Source organism: Chrysemys picta, chromosome 11 (genome assembly GCF_011386835.1).
Source record: "Chrysemys picta bellii isolate R12L10 chromosome 11, ASM1138683v2, whole genome shotgun sequence".
NCBI classification, from domain to species: domain Eukaryota; kingdom Metazoa; phylum Chordata; order Testudines; family Emydidae; genus Chrysemys; species Chrysemys picta.
Genome location: NC_088801.1, coordinates 36,789,281 through 36,806,136, shown reverse-complemented (window position 1 = coordinate 36,806,136; position 16,856 = coordinate 36,789,281). Strand labels below are relative to the sequence as shown.

The window sequence follows — 16,856 nt, the reverse complement described above, 5'->3', positions numbered from 1 at the left end:
TTAATATGTACTTTATACACATCAATATTTTCACTTTTTACTTCACTACTTCTTTCAACTTTTTTTCTGTCTCACTGTCAGCACTAACTGATACAACAAAGGAATCAATTTTGCGCATTTTTGCTATCATTTCATTTTCCCTTTTTTCTTCTGTATAGCTTTTTTTTTTTTTTTAACTGAGCACCGCTTAATTTCTTCCTTCCAGTCATATTGTTAATTAACGCTTAGGATTGTCGTCGTGACTCCAGTCCCGAGTATGTTGCTTACTAAATGGCATCTCCGTCACGCCGTCATTGGTGGTTTCACTAAGCGCTATCATGATTGGTAGAATTGCGGCTCACGATGCCGCAATTACAAAAATGCTGGGCTGCTATTTTAAATTTGCCGCCCCTGAAAATTTGCTGGCCTAGGCCTAGGCCTTGTTGGCCTAGGCGATGATATGCCGCTGGGTCCTATACTCCATTACAGAGCAATATCAGTGACATCATTGGGAACCAAAAGCTCTCAGCATCTTTGAAAATCAGATTACTTATATTTCAACATATAAAAGGATTTAGTAGCTTAACTTTGTGCACCAAACTTTGAATTTTTTTCTTGGTCCTAACCACTTGTTCTATTCTGTTCCAAAAACCCTTTCTTTTAAACTCGTTTTTAACTAGCAGTTAAGTTTAATGTGAATAAAAAGCAAATGTTGCTGTATTACAACAATTTTCACAAAATGAAAGATGTTCCAACATGCTTTGAGATGATTCAATCTTCAAACTGTATCAGTTGCTTTCCTGCAAAGGTCTACAAGGAAGGCATAGGTCTCTTTAAGAACCTTTCATTACATCCAATAAAATGTCAAGGGTATTATAATATGTAACCCTCCTGCCAGGTGGAGCCAGCGGCAACCAGGGCCGAGTTCAATATCTAGGGGTTCCTTTCCATTGATATAACACAGAACCGGCTCAAGCCCCCACCCAGTAACCTGGGAAAATTACATCCCACCCCTGGGCACCACTGAGAGGCAATACTTCCCCACTCACAAAAACAGAGTCCGAATGTAGAAAAGAAACTTTTAATAAAAGGAGGGAAGTAACTCGGAGTTAATTTGGGAAAACACTGCAAACATTGTTCATAAACATAAACCATGGGCAAAAGACCCACTCCCAAGTAGGTTGGGCAGTGCCCTTTTCCCCTCAGGTTCTTAAGTCCAGCAACCCAAAAGTCCCTTTCACATGCCCAACCCTTCTCTGCATCCCACTCTCAATTGCTGTCCTTGGTCAGTGCAGACCCAGAGTTCAGAGGTGCATCTGCATAGTTCACCTCCCACTCCGGTTGGGAGAGTAAAGAGACATCTTACTCAGTCCGTTGGCTGCTCACCTGCTCACTGCTCTCGCCGCACCCTTCCACCAGCCACGCTGCTGGCTGTCAGTCACCTTGTACCTCTCTGCTGTGACCTCTGCACATCAGTTTTTAAGCGATTTTCAGCTCTTTTGCAGGCTGGGCAGAAACACTGCCCCATCTCAAGTGACTTTAGCTCTTAGCAGGCAGGGCAGAAACACAGTCCTACCACAACTAGTTTCAGCTCTGATTGAGCAATTAAAATAACAAAAGAGGCTTGTAATGAAGCCTATTTAGCTCTATTCTTTGAACAGTGGGGAAGAACAGGTTGAGCCAATCTAGAGGGCACCCACATGTCTGTCCCCACCCTTCTTACTTTCACTGGGCTCTGACATTTGAGTCCCTGCTTATCACATTCTTTCAACTGAGGGTACCCCCCCTCATTTTGGACAGGTTAAGCACAGTCCTGCTTTCCTGTATTTCTACAATAATTACAACATTGGTAACCATATTTCACTATCCCTGCATTTGGTACTAAAGTCATTTGTACCCAACAGCAGCCAAAGTTGATCCTTTGACACAGCTGTAAATGATGAGTATGTAAACAGAGCAGGAGCAAACTGTATTTACATAAAAAGAACAGGAGTACTTGTGGCACCTTAGAGACTAACAAATTTATAAGAGCATAAGCTTTCGTGGACTACAGCCCACTTCTTCGGATGCATATGCATCCGAAGAAGTGGGCTGTAGTCCACGAAAGCTTATGCTCTTATAAATTTGTTAGTCTCTAAGGTGCCACAAGTACTCCTGTTCTTTTTGCGGATACAGACTAACACGGCTGCTACTCTGAAACTTGTATTTACATAAACACACCCATAGTCTCTTTCCCTCCCAGCTAGCTGTCAGGGAAGCATTCATTCAGACCCTGCTTACAAATATATGAGGATTTTGTAAAGTCCAATTTAGCAGGATGCAGATTTTAACTAGGAATATGTGAAATTCTATTTTACTTTCCTGTCTGATGTTCTGGATAAAGAATAACCCTTCAGAACACAAGTTTTGAGTCTCTTAAGCCCATACATTGAAATATATGGTTTCTGGCTTTTGACAGCACTATGTACACTTATGGCAGTACTGTACATAAATAATAACCACAAGGATACACATGCAGTCTTTGTATGACTTCAGAAAATGTTCATTATAAGTGATATCTACCTTCAGGTGAATAGAGAAAGGGTGGGATGTTTTATTACTATTTTATATAATTTAAGGGAAAGAATGCTTATAGTAGTTTTTTTCCACATCATCAAGCAGCATGTTTTGTACACACTTTTTAAGATAAAGAATTCTGTTGCTGATATCTTTTCACATTACTTTAATGAGCGTGTCAAAAGCATCCATTTGTAAGCACTACTCCTAAATATATCAATTTAAACTCTCTCCTGCTTTGTCAAATGTGCTAATTGTACCAGTGTAGAGATGCTACAGCACTACCCTTTCTTTCAAGCCTATTACCAAGTACTTTCTTTCAGCACACTAGGTTATCTAACACTTTTCCCCTTACAGTAAATTAAAACCAACAGGGTTTCTTTTATCAGCAGCAAGCCTCCACCTTTTCCCCAAGAAGGGAATTGCTTTGTCTCAGACAGTTTATAATAGACCCACATATCCTGATTTAAGAATCTGGTACTTTGCAGCACATAATACCAGTTCCATCAATTATTTCGTAAAAGGAGAACTATGATGTTGGAATTAAGATTTTACATTTGCTAGCAAACTCAACAAAATTCTATTTAAAAGTAAAGGAGGAAGAAAGGTTAATTAGAAGTAGCAAGGATTCCATTAAAGTTCAATTATGGGAATAAGAGATTTCCTTTAATGTAAAATAAGAGATGAAAATCAAATGTGAAAATGCAAATGCAGGTTCAGCACAAACACCGAAAAGAAATATTTCCAGCTGACCCCAGCCATTTGTTTGATTTTTTTCCTCCATAATGTTCTTTGTTAGCCATTCTCTTTTCTTTATTTGCCCTTTGTCAATCCCCTCAAATCTATCTTCTGTCTTTTGTTAAAAAAATAAAATCTCTCTTTGTACAATACATAAAAGTAGATTTAAAATGTCTGGTATTAAGCCACAGAACAGACAGCTGAGAACCAAAGCTAGCTTTATAAATATTATAAATCCCTAATTTGTGAACTCTTTCAGTTTTATCAAGTTATTGGTGAATAGTACCACCAGAAAGATCTGTTGAGCAGAATAAGATGTATTAAGGGCAGAAGGGTGAGAGTATGAAATGTTGATACTCCCATAAATGTGGGGAAATTAGCTCAAAAGAATCATCTAGCTGTGCCCAAAGGAGCTCACTGAGCATGCTAGGTGGTGTAGGGGAAAGTTCGGGAGAAAGTGCGATTTTTGGCAGAATCATGCAGTGAACAAAGTACCTGAGAAGGGTTCAATGAAATACTCAAACTAATACAAAGAGTTTCAACTCTAATTTAGGCTGGAATGCCCTGGTGCTCAGTTAGCCAACATAGGGAAGGGTTTTAGCTCTGCCAGGCATGCTCAGTAACCCATTCAGAGGAAACTCATTTTAAGGAGATTTTTAATATTTTTTCATAAAAATATTTTCATCACATGCAATATATGTTTAAGGTAATAAATGTGTTATAACTATTTCAGTATTTTTAAAGGTGTGGGATATGTTACAGTGCAGGAATCCTATTTACAGTCATGCGTTCTGTTAAATGTATTATGAAGTATACAGGTATGAACATGTTATTTTTACATATTTATCTTTGATTTGATTAACTAGCTATCCTAATATACTACATATTTGGCCCAACGAAAGCAGAGGTGCATGCCTAACTTTGCTTGCATATTTGCTTTTTCCTGACTCAGGTAAACAAAACCTGCAATATGCAAGTCAGGGGTGTACACACACACTACAGTTCCACAATTTAAGTCAAGTGTGCACCCTTCTTTGAAAATTTGGGTCTCCTGATGCCAATGGCAGAGGGCTTAAGGAATGCAAAGGGTTACAGGCATCCCCTGGCTCTAGTATTTACATTCTAGTTCACCAGTGACTTAGGTGAGGTCTCTAATAAAAGCCTGTGTCATTCTGGTCATTAATAACATTGTGAAATGTATATTTGGATACTACAAAAGGACTTATGCATATATACTGAAAATTATATTCCTAAGGTATGCAACTGGGATGCTGGTCACCAGAAAAGGTTAAAAGCATGTTTTTACAAGGCAAGAGATGTTTTTATCTATCTATCTACCATTTACATGTAAACTGAGTATTGTCTGGTTCACAATGGGCAACCATTAGCATTCTAAGTTAAATGCTAAAGACGAACTGATAGGAACTTCAGAAGGAAACCAACAGGAAGAAGTAAAGAGCGGGGTGGGGGGGGGGCAGGAAGGGCAATCTTTTTTGAGGTGCACATCAAAGGTTTGTTCTGATATATTTAGGGAGCAAAAAGGATACCCTGGCTTCACCTAGGAAGTAAACAGACATTGAGATTGCTTCATTTAAAAAAAGGGGGGAGGCTCTCCGCCAGGCTTGGCTGAAAATGCTGGAGAGAACTTTGGATGAGATAAGCTTCTTTTGACAGGATGATCACATTGTAGTTAAGTGTAGGCTCTAGAAAGCGTATTATGATTTTGTTTTTTCCCAATATTCTTACTCACTATCACTTGAATCTCTGTTCTTTGATAATAAACATGTTCTTGTTTCCACTATAAATATACCTAAGTGTTGTGTGTTTAGCAGAGCTGTGTTCCAAGGTATAATTAATAAACTGCAGTGTAATGTTCCTTTGGGAACAGCAGGCCTGGTAATTCTGAGTATGTTCAGTAGACAAGGAACTGGACACTGCAGGGAATGCTCTGAAGACTAAGAGAATGGTGTTTGCCTAGCACTAACCTGTACAGAGAGAGCAAGGTCTGCAGAGGCCTCAAAGGTAGTGCTTGTGTTTTAGGTAGCTGGCCCACAGCAGGCACAGACAAGACTTCCTCACACTAAGGGCAGGTGGTGGTGAGGTGCCTTGCAACCCTGAGAACCCCTAGGAATGACCCCTTTCAGACTTTGCTAATCCTGCTTAATGGATATGAAACTCTGAGAGCCAACATCTTCTAAGATGGCTTGCCCTGTCCATGGATCTAGTGGTCAGGATGATGCAGCAGCAATTGTCCGTACCCTGGGCACAGTCCCTCCCACAGCATGCATCCTGAATTCCCTGGAGCCTCCACAAAGGGATTTCTGTAGATTATGAGAATGGATGCAGCCCCCTCGTAACCCAGGGTGAGGAGTCTGGTATAAAAATTTACAGCCTGATCCAAAGCCTGCTGAAATGAGTGGGAGTCTTTGATCCGTTCCCTTTTTATTTTGTATTCCTGGATAAACAAGCTGGTTTTAACAACTCAACAATTGGAAGAAACTATGCAAATGATGTAGATAATGAATCATATTATCTGTACAATTCAATGGAGTAGATTCTTACCTTTTACTATCTATGAACCTCGTTTACATATTTTTCAGTATTCCCTGGCTGGCTGACCCAGATTGTCTTGTATTCTGTTTCAAGGTGTTTTTCCACAGTATCTTTTCAATCTTAACCCGCAGTACTAAGACTAACCAGTGTCCTTTGTTCAGTACTTATTTTGACTAAGGAATTCTCTTCAATCTACCAAGATATTATCCCCTTCCTTGGCACTCTGGAGAGGCTAATACTTTTCCCAGTTGATATTCATATTAATTCAACTCTTCTCAAGGGGTTATTGCATCTATCAACAATTACTTTTCCTGTACCACAGTTTACACTTCAATCTCATTAGTAACAGTATCTGCTGAATTTAAAAAAAAAATCTATTCTGATACATTGTGAGTTACCAGTCTTATCATGTAATGACACAGTAAAACTGAAGATACTGTGGAACACATTTTGGTCCCTATTTGCCTGTATCTAATTTTTTTTTTTTTTTTTTATTTTGAAAATGCTCACTATTGTTTAATGTGCCTGGAATCTGTACCCGTACTATCTTGAGCCAAGACAAAATTGAACCCTGCCAAGAACTTCTCTAAAATGTCTTTGAATCAGTGTAAGTTACAGGCATTCTCTTTTAGACCTGGCAAAGAAAATTAGCAGTTTTGGCAGCAGGTCCTGGATTGCGGGAATGCAATGAATCCATTTGACACAGGTCTTGGCAAAGCACTTTCTTTTCTAAGACCTCCCGCATCTCAACAAGTTTCTCTGTTTAAACAGAAAATACTAAAGCAACTAAATTCTAAAAGATAACATTTCAACTAACTGCTTTTTTTCATTCTTTTGAATTCCAACCGGGTTGCATTCTAATTTTAAAGAAGCAGAGGGGGGAACAGCTAGATGTTAATTGTATCCCTCTCCTCTGGCTTCTTATCCCCATTTTCCCACCTCCTGTCCAGTAGTAGGGAGGTGGACAAATTCTCTGGAACACTCTAGTGCAAATAGAAAGGGTGTAAAAAGAAGAAAAAGAAAGATCAAGGGAAACTAAGAAACTGAGATAAAGAGAAAATCAGGAAATTAACTCCCTGTAGAGAAATAGCCACTCTGAACTATTTCTACTAGGAAGGTGTTCTAACATAGATTGTATAAGGCTGCGTATCATGTTTGGGGTGGGATTTTCAAAAACACTTGGCACTGGCTTAACTCTGCTTCAAGTTAAGTCAATGGTGAAATTCTTATTGGTTTCAGTGGGAGCAGAGCTAGGCCAATGTTGAGGACTTTTAATCTCACCTTAGGTAATTTCCTCTTGTTCCTTCTGTTTTGTGACATGAAATACAGTCATTGTAGCATGCTATTAAGCATGTAATAATATTGGCCGAGATATGGAGCATTCACTTCTAGGTCACTTTTCTACTCTAAGCATATTTCAGTAGTGACTAATAGTTAACAGCTAATGGCTTTTTGTTGGCCTGTGTTGCTCATCTTAACTGAGTTCCTATCCCCCCAAACCAGCACAGGTGGTGACCTTACCGTCAGTCTCAGTGGAGTTAACAAGGACTGCGTGTGTACGGATACTGAACTACCCTGTCACCATTAGATTGGGTTTCTCCAGCTCAAGATTGAGGCATATTAGTTGGTAAAATGAGAACTTATTCATTGTTAGTGTCTTTCCTGTGTATATTCAGTCGGTGGATAAACAGTAGAATTCTCTAAACCCACCACTTTTTAAGGAACATTAAATTCACTTGAAAACAAGAAAACACTGACACTGAAGTTGAACTAATTCTGGAGTATTCACAGACATTTGACTTTTAATAGCTTCCTAGAAATTGAGATTTGTTTTTAATGATTCCTATATTCTGCAAATGATTATTGAAACTATTCATTTTATGGAGTTTGTAATTCCTTCTTATAAAGTACATTCAAATCCTGAGGATTTTGCTTTTATACTGAAGATGTCAAAGGTATTCGTATGCAGTACTATTTAGGCAGTTGGATCTTTTCATACCTTGTCTGCATAATTGTTTTTGTTTTCCCATTATGGGGCTGTGATGCTTTGTTCTCTGTTCCCTTTTCTGTTTCTTCATGTTGTCCGTGTATCTCTGTGTGCTGCCTCTCTACTGTGTGGTCTTTCATTTTTATTCTCTGACTGTTGTGTGGCATTATGGCAAATATTTCAGTTTCCATTTGTTTTGTAATGTGGCGACTGACTGTGCTATCTTTCTTTGCTTCAGTCTTCCCACTGGTCCCAAAAAACCATTAGAAACAGCCAGTATTATACATTTTCAGATATTTTTGTGCATACACTAGCAATACACTTTTTATATTTAATTCATAAATCAGTAATTTAATCTGGAAGCAGGAAGATGCTGACTAGGGGTATGTCTACACTACGAGAGTAGTTCGATTTTACTTAAATCGAATATGTGGAATCGATATTACAAAGTCGAACATGTGTATCCACACTAAGACAGTAATTCGACTGTGTGAGTCCACACTAACGGGGCAAGTGTCGACATTGGAAGCGGTGCACTGTGGGCAGCTATCCCACAGTTCCCACAGTCCCCGCTGCCCATTGGAATTCTGGGTCGAGCCCCTAATGCCTGCTGGGGAAAAAAATGTGTCGAGGGTGGTTTTGGGTAACTGTCGTCATCCAACCGTCACTCCCGCCCTCCCTCCCTGAAAGCACCGGCGGGCAATCAGTTCGCGCACTTTTCTGGTGAGTGACAGCGCGGACGCCACAGCACTGCGAGCATGGAGCCCGCTGCGACCATCGCTGCAGTTATGGCCGTTGTCAACACCTCGCACCTTATCATCCACCTTTTCCAGAGGCAGATGCTGAGAAATCGGGCGAGGAGGCTACGGCAGCGCGGTGAGGACATGAAGTCTGAGAGTGGCACAGACCTGTCACAAAGCACGGGACCCCGCACCGTGGACATCATGGTGGCAATGGGTCATGTTGATGCTCTGGAACGGCGATTCTGGGCACGGGAAACAAGTACGGACTGGTGGGACCGCATAGTGCTGCAGGTCTGGGATGAATCACAGTGGCTGCGAAACTTTCGCATGCGGAAGGGAACTTTCATGGAACTTTGTGAGTTGCTGTCCCCTGCCCTGAAGCGCAAGGACACCCGGATGCGAGCAGCCCTCACTGTCCAGAAGCGAGTGGCCATAGCCCTCTGGAAGCTTGCAACGCCAGACAGCTACCGGTCAGTCGCGAACCACTTTGGCATGGGCAAATCTACCGTGGGGGTTGTTGTGGTGCAAATAGCCAACGCAATCGTTGAGGTACTGCTGTCAAAGGTAGTGACCCTGGGAAACGTGGAGGTCATCATAGATGGCTTCGCCGCGATGGGATTCCCAAACTGTGGTGGGGCTATAGATGGAACTCACATCCCTATCCTGGGACCGGACCACCAGGCCAGCCAGTACATTAACCGAAAGGGCTACTTTTCAATGGTGCTGCAAGCACTGGTGGACCATAGGGGACGTTTTACAAACATCAACGTCGGATGGCCGGGCAAGGTTCATGACGCTCGTGTTTTCAGGAACTCTGGTCTGTTTAGACAGCTGCAGCAAGGCATTTACTTCCCGGACCACAAAATAACTGTTGGGGATGTGGAGATGCCTATAGTGATCCTTGGGGACCCAACCTACCTGCTAATGCCCTGGCTCATGAAGCCCTATCCAGGCGCCCTGGACAGTGAAAAAGAACTCTTCAACTACCGTCTGAGCAAGTGCAGAATGGTGGTGGAGTGTGCTTTTGGACGTCTCAAGGGGAGATGGAGAAGCTTACTGACTCGCTCTGATCTCAGCGAAACCAATATCCCCATTGTTATTGCAGCTTGCTGTGTGCTCCACAATCTCTGTGAGAGCAAGGGGGAGACAGATGCGCTGTACATCCGGGAGGCTTTGAAAGCTAGGTTCCTGAGTGAGCAGGGTAACCTGTGACTATTACGTTTGTTTACAGAGAAGCTGAACCTGCCCCCGTTTCTTTACCCAGTGAATGTTCACTATCCTCTCCAGTTTCATACCCCGTTCACCCCCTGGGACGCAGACTGTGGTGGGGAGTGGGTGTAGTGTAGTGATGCAAAGGACGCTTCTAAACTGGAGGAATGACATGCTCCTGCTTCTAGAGTGGTCCGCACTGGTGGACTGGTTGTTTCAACGGAGACTACCACCCCTCCTGTTCGGGACTCTGTGTGTGGGGGCTATGTGACTTTCTGGCAGGGGGAGGACGGTTACAGATCCCCTGCTGTGTGGCTCTGTGATCCAGGATAAGGACCGCTGCATAAGATCTCTAACCGCCCTCCCCCGCCACAAAGTCACATAGCCCCCCCACACACAGAAAATGAAAACCACCTCCCAGACTGACCAGGGTGCCTAGTGACTGCATTGTGTGTGTGACCTGCTGCTGAACCTGCCCCGTGTCTTTACCCTAGTAAAGGTGACTGTCTTGTCCAATTACCAACCCCCTTCCCCGCCTTCAAACAGACTGTCCTCTAAAAAAACATGATGGAAAGAGTAATTAACAGAAACGTATTTTTTATTAGCAGTTAGGGGATGAAACTGGGATGGGGGCTTGGGTGAGGCAGGAAGGAAAGGACTTATCAAATTTTGGAGAATGACAGCCTTCTGGTACTTGAGCAGTCTGCAGGGGTGGAGTGACAGTTTTCACGGACTCTGCCGCCCCTCCTTCTTGGTACTTTGGGTGAGGGGGGTATGGGACTTTGTGGCGGGGGAGGGTGGTTACAGATAGACTGCAGCAGGGCTCTGTCCTCCTGCCTCCGGTCCTGCAGAAAATCCACAAGGCGCCGGAGCATGTCCGTTTGCTCCCTCATTAGTCCAAGCAGCGTTTGAGTCGCCTGCTGGTCTTCCTGCCGCCACCTCTCCTCCCGTTCGCTGTGTGCTCGCTGGTATTGCGACATGTTCTCCCTCCACTGGGTCTGCTGGGTTGCCTCGGCTCGGGAGCAGCCCATAAGTTCTGAGAACATGTTGTCCCGTGTCCTTTTCTTTCTACGCCTAACCTGCGCCAGCCTCTGGGAGTGTGATGCCAGGGTAGGTCGGGAGACAGTCACAGCTGTGGGATGGGAAAAAGGGAGTGAATTCCTCAGAAAGATAAGTTTTTTGGTGAACAAAGAACATAGTCTTTCTCTGTGAACAAGACCATGCACAGCACCTATCACATGCGCACTCAGGACAAGGTCGAATTTTCGGCCTTCTCATTCAGTGCCTGGGGTCTTACAGTGCAGATCAGACAAGCGCGGCCGGACAGCGGAATTTGGGTAGCAGGCTGACATGGTAAGCCATAGACTTGTGGCAGCTTAAAACTTTAATAATAGCACTGCCCTACTTTCACGTTCAAAGCAATGCTCCTAGCGTTGGCCAGTTCCTGCTGCCAGCAATCCGGCAAGCATGAACTCTGCCCCTGTCCCACCCCTTCGCGGCTGTCCCCGGGAAAGATCCCTGTATGCTGCCCCTCTCCCACCTCCTCCGCATGGCTGTAAACCGCTGGTTACAGTTCTGTAAAGGAACAGGCAAGCAGTCCCAATACTAACATTCCCCTAATTCAAAGCAGGGCACCATGAGCGACATCACTCTGATGAGGATTTCAGAGAGCGACAAAGAACGCATGCTTCGTGAAAGCCTGCAAAGACCAGGGCCGTATGCCGCCATGCTCTGCAAGGCAATGATCCCAGAGTACTTGCTGCTAGCCTGGCGTGGGAACGTTTCCTACTACGGAGGCCACAACAAGGCCGCTCTCGCAAGGAACCTCATGCAAAGGCTTTCCAATTATCTCCAGGAGAGCTTCATGGAGATGTCCCATGAGGATTTCAGCTCTATCCCCGGACATATAGACCGAATTTTACTGTAGCTGCACTGGCAAGAACTAAACAGTAGAGCGCCTAGGGCAAACCAATCATGATAAACTGGACATTGTTAGATTTTTTTGGCAGTAGTTGCACTGCCAAAGACTATAACTTTAAGCGCCTAGGGCAAAGTAATCATGAAAAACCCACTGTTAATATTAACGTTCTGTTCAAAATAAATCTTTACATGTTTATAACACTTACCGACTGATCCTTCCCCTGATTCTGGGTCCGGGTTAACGCCTGGGGATGGTTGGTAGGGGATCTCGGTGAGGGTGATGAAGAGATCCTGGCTGTCTGGGAAATCAGCGTTGTAAGCGCTGTCGACTGCCTCGTCCTCCTCATCTCCTTCCTTATCTTCCCCGTCTGCTAACATCTCCGAGGAAGCCGGCGTCGACAATATCTCATCCTCAGAGTCCACGGTCAGTGGTGGGGTAGTAGTGGCGGCTGCACCTAGGATGGAATGCAGTGCCTCGTAGAAACGGCATGTCTGGGGCTGGGATCCGGAGCGTCCGTTTGCCTCTTTGGTCTTCTGGTACCCTTGTTTCAGCTCCTTGATTTTCACGCGGCACTGCGTTGCATCCCGGCTGTATCCTCTCTCTGTCATGGCTTTTGAGATCTTCTCGTAGATCTTTGCATTCCGTCTTTTCGATCGTAGCTCCGAAAGCACGGACTCATCGCCCCACACAGCAATCAGATCCAAGACTTCCCGATCAGTCCATGCTAGGGCCCTCTTTCTATTCTGAGATTGCATGGCCATCTCTGCTGGAGAGCTCTGCATCGTTGCCAGTGCTGCTGAGCTCGCCACGATGTCCAAACAGGAAATGAGATTCAAACTGCCCAGACAGGAAAAGGAATTCAAATTTTCCACTTGTTATCTAACTGTCTGTCTGTACTCGGCTAGCTTGATTATCACTTCAAAAGTTTTTTTTCTCTTAATTAATTGGCCTCTCAGAGGTGGTAAGACAACTCCCACCTGTTTATGCTCTCTGTATGTGTGTATATATATCTCCTCAATATATGTTCCATTCTATATGCATCCGAAGAAGTGGGCTGTAGTCCACGAAAGCTTATGCTCTAATAAATTTGTTAGTCTCTAAGGTGCCACAAGTCCTCCTGTTCTTCTTTTTGCGGATACAGACTAACACGGCTGCTACTCTGAAACCTTTCAAATTTTCCCAGGGCTTTTCCTGTGTGGCTGGTCAGAGCATCCGAGCTCGGACTGCAGTCCAGAGCGTCAACAGAGTGGTGCACTGTGGGATAGCTCCTGGAGCTATTAGCGTCGATTTCCATCCACACCTACAATAATTCGACATGGCCATGTCGAATTTAGCGCTACTCCCCTCATTGGGGAGGAGTACAGAAGTCGAATTTAAGAGACCTCTATGTCGACCTAAATAGCTTTGCTGTGTGGACGGGTGCAGAGTTAGTTCGATTTAACGCTGCTAAATTCGACATAACCTCCTAGTGTAGACCAGGCCTAAGAGACTAGTTAACCATGATTAGCTCATACTAAGGAACCAAAATCAGAACTGACTTGGTTGACTGACAAAGAGTCAAATTCTATATCCAAAGAGAATAGCAAACCTCCTTGCTTTTAGCCATATAAATTCATTTGTTTACTTTCCTGACTAGCATTTGAGACATACAGTTAACTGCACCAAAAGGAAACTTCAAAAAGAATTTTGGTATCACCAGGGGGCAGAGATGGCAGATAGTCAATCAGCAGTTAGAAGTCAAATTGTTTATCTCCAGCTGTGTCTGAGGAAATGAAAGGAGCAGAAACACTAGACAAAAAACCTACATGGTGAAAACCTTTTTAATGCACCATGTTTCTTTTAACAATTATCTCTATAAAGTATTAGGCTTAGGAAAGGAAGCGTCTAAAATCAAGTGCAAATATTTATAACATTAACATTTTTTATTTTGTTGTTTTCCTGTTATGTTTTTCTCCTTATAGCTAATGAATCCTCTATCATGACAAAATAAAGATCATAAGAATGGCCATACTGATCCAGTAACTTGGATTATTTTGGCAATTTGTTTATAATCTGCCTAAGAGACAGGTTTATTTTTAATGTATATCTGAAGAGCTAGGCAGGCAGTAGGAGTAATATTTCACCAACCCTCCTGAAGTTTCAGGTAGACTGTACTGTAGCAGGAGAGCTGGTGAAAACAAATGAGAATACATGCAGAAGGTAGAATTTATAAAAACATTTGAATCATGTGCCCAACTGCCATTAATTTCCAATGGAGGTTGGGCACCTAAGTCCCCTAGGCACTTTTGAAAAATTGTACCCTCTTGGTGCTGAGTAAACTCCAACTGAGATACGATGAGGACAGGACACATTTGTTGGGAGGAAGGTTGAGACTAGGATTCATTGTCGTTTGACCAGAGACGAAGCACAGTTAATATCTTGCTGAGTGGGATAATACATCTTACCTTACTGATTTAAAAATGAGTAAATGTCTCTTGTATGAGGGACTGTGTTCTAGTGGATGGGACACTAGCCTGGGAATCAGGAGACTTGGTTTCCATTCCTGGCTCTGCCACTGACTTCCTTTGTGCGCCCTTGTGCAAGCCAGCTAATAACTCTCAATGCCTCAGATAGCCCATCTGTGAAATGTGAATAATAATACTTACCTACCTTTGTGAAGTCTTTGGCTGAAAAGTGCTATGTGAGTGTTTTATACTATTATTTGTTTATTTAGTTATATTGTAAGGTATGTAAAGGAACAGAATATTAACCTGTTGGTTGTATTGTTAGGTCACAGTTTCACCAATAGGGGGCAGTATTAATATGTACGCCTCAGCTTCTTTTGTATATTTGATCTTTTTTTTTTTCCACAAGGATTTACCCTGGGTAAGGGGGAGAGCATATCATAATGCCTATCAGAGAACCCCCACACAATTAGAAACAAAACCCTGATCTTCAGCTCCAAATCAGTGGAGCTACGCCTATTTATAGCAGCTGAGGGGTAGCTGTGTTAGTCTGGATCTGTAAAAGCAGCAAAGAGTCCTGTGGCACCTTATAGACTAACAGACGTATTGGAGCATGAGCTTTCGTGGGTGAATACCCACTTCTTCGGATGCATGTAGTGGAAATTTCTACTACATGCATCCGAAGAAGTGGGTATTCACCCCCGAAAGCTCATGCTCCAATACATCTGTTAGTCTATAAGGTGCCACAGGACTCTTTGCTAACCTGTTACACGTATCCTCCCGTCCCTCTCTCACCCCTTCCCACATACTGTGGAAAGTGCCAGCATCCAGTTATACAGGCAGTATTTGCTCCTCACTCTTTCATTCACAAAGGATCAGAATACTGATTATCTCTATTTCTAAACAAGAGATCCCCATCTGGTTAGCCCAAAAGGCCATATAGAGCTTGCTGATTACAGAAGTGTCTATTACCTTTTGAAATTTGAGATAGTAACTTATTTGTGTCTTTCTATATTCACCCACATTAACATTATAAACAACTCTCTTGTTTCTTTTTCTTATTTAATAACTCTTTAGATAGTTTATTATAGGATTGGCTACGAGCATTGTCTTTGCTGTGATATCTAAGGTGCAATTGACCTGGGGTAAGTGACTGGTCCTTTGGAATTGTCCATAACCTGAATATTGCTGTGATTCTTGGTGTAAGGGACCATCTATCACAAAGGTAGGCTTACCTGTGTGGTGAGATGGATAGGAGTACCCAGGGATTGTCCGTGACTCCATGTTTAGGGGCTGTTCTAGTTCGTGAGTTTATTCTTGATAACTGGCTGATGAAATCTAAGTACAGGACTCTCAACCAATTTGGAGTTTGTGCCCTGGTTCCTAGCGGTCTGCCCTGAGGTTGGTACTCAGTCTTGAGTCACTGCTGGCAGCACTACACCCTCTCTGCAGTGGCCATCACAGTAGAATCTGTTGAGTGCTCTATTATTTTTTTGTTATCCGGGCTCTAGTAATGGCATTATTTTCCATAACATGGTCTAACAATTTACAATAGAGATTAACCCATAGTAATATTACTCTGATACTTTTCCTTGGGACACTACTTTTATGTTGTTATGCCAAGCCTCTGTGTTATCATCGTTGTCTTCTTCCCAACTTCTCATCCCACTTTTTTCTGATTCATTCCTTTTAATGATCCCTTTGTTGTAATGCGTTCTTTCTTCCTCTATACACTTAAACAACATGAATGTAGCCAGATTCTGTGAGGGAGCATGTTGCAACATAGAATTGAGCCTTCCTATTTCTCTGACATGTTGCTATATAATAGGGCCAAATCCTGCAGTCTACTGAAGGCCTGATCTTGGAGGTTGCTAAGCACTTGCAAATCCCATTTACTGCAAGGGGAATTCTGTTTGAGTAGGGACTGTAGAATTTGACCCATATATTGCAGGATTATGAGAAAGTTACTTGTATCACTACAGTAAATGCTTTTCTGTAACTTCTTACTGTTTATTATGGTGTTCTCTCTGTACTGCAGCCATCATATAATCTTATATTTTTCACTATTACCACCGCTAACTGTCTCTACATATTACCATCTGAATGTTTTTACCCATCTGTATCCCATTATATTGATATTGCATTGTCCTAGCACCTGTCTTTGATACTTATTTTTAGTGTAACATGTCATTTTGGCAATAGTGGAAAAGATATGAAACCCGTGGATTCATTACTCAGTCATAACTGAAATGGACAGATACCTTCTATTAGAAAGAGACTGCAGAGCTATCCAGCTCAGTGTGAAGTTGAATTGAGTACTGTACATGTATTTAAGTGAGAATAATGTGGATGCCTTCAAGGACGATGGCCAGTTTGCAGCAGATCAGTACTTGAGCTTAAAAAAACCAAGAGGGAGGAAGATATGTTTGCATTCACACTACCCATACATAAGAAGCTCATTTAGGGCTTGATCCTGCTCCCCCTGAAGTCAATGGAAAACTCCTATTAGCTTGAATGCTGCAGGATCCACACCTTACTGAACCATGGCCAAGGTCAAATGTTTTGGTGTTAGTTCAGGTTTTGGTGTGGCTTTGATAGACACCTGAACTGCACAACAGAGGGACAGTGAGCTTGATTAACAACCATAAAATGGCAATAACACAAAACTCCTGACTCTCCTTTTATCTGAAGCAGAGAAATTGGGATTAACTCTATTGCAGTCAATA

General features: G+C 42.7%; 2 protein-coding genes across 5 annotated transcripts in view; both read right to left on the bottom strand.

Moving 5' to 3' along the window:
• Positions 1–16,856, bottom strand: part of B3GALT1 (beta-1,3-galactosyltransferase 1) — a 349,383-nt gene that overhangs the window by 228,206 nt on the left and 104,321 nt on the right. The gene's annotated exons all lie outside the window — the stretch shown is intronic.
• LOC135974340 (uncharacterized) lies at positions 10,383–12,856 on the bottom strand. Its single transcript, XM_065561793.1, has 2 exons — positions 11,892–12,856; positions 10,383–10,897 (listed from the first exon to the last, which is right to left on the bottom strand). Exons 1-2 carry the CDS (start codon positions 12,466–12,468, stop codon positions 10,428–10,430), a joined length of 1,047 nt encoding a protein of 348 aa, XP_065417865.1. The 5' UTR covers positions 12,469–12,856; the 3' UTR covers positions 10,383–10,427.

Excerpts from the sequence above, each read along its gene's own strand:
- LOC135974340 (XM_065561793.1), bottom strand. The coding sequence starts at position 12,468 with ATGCAGAGCTCTCCAGCAGAGATGGCCATGCAATCTCAGAATAGAAAG. Across the intron at positions 10,898-11,891 it reads ATCAGGGGAAGGATCAGTCG|CTGTGACTGTCTCCCGACCT; the intron begins GTAAGTGTTATA and ends CCCATCCCACAG.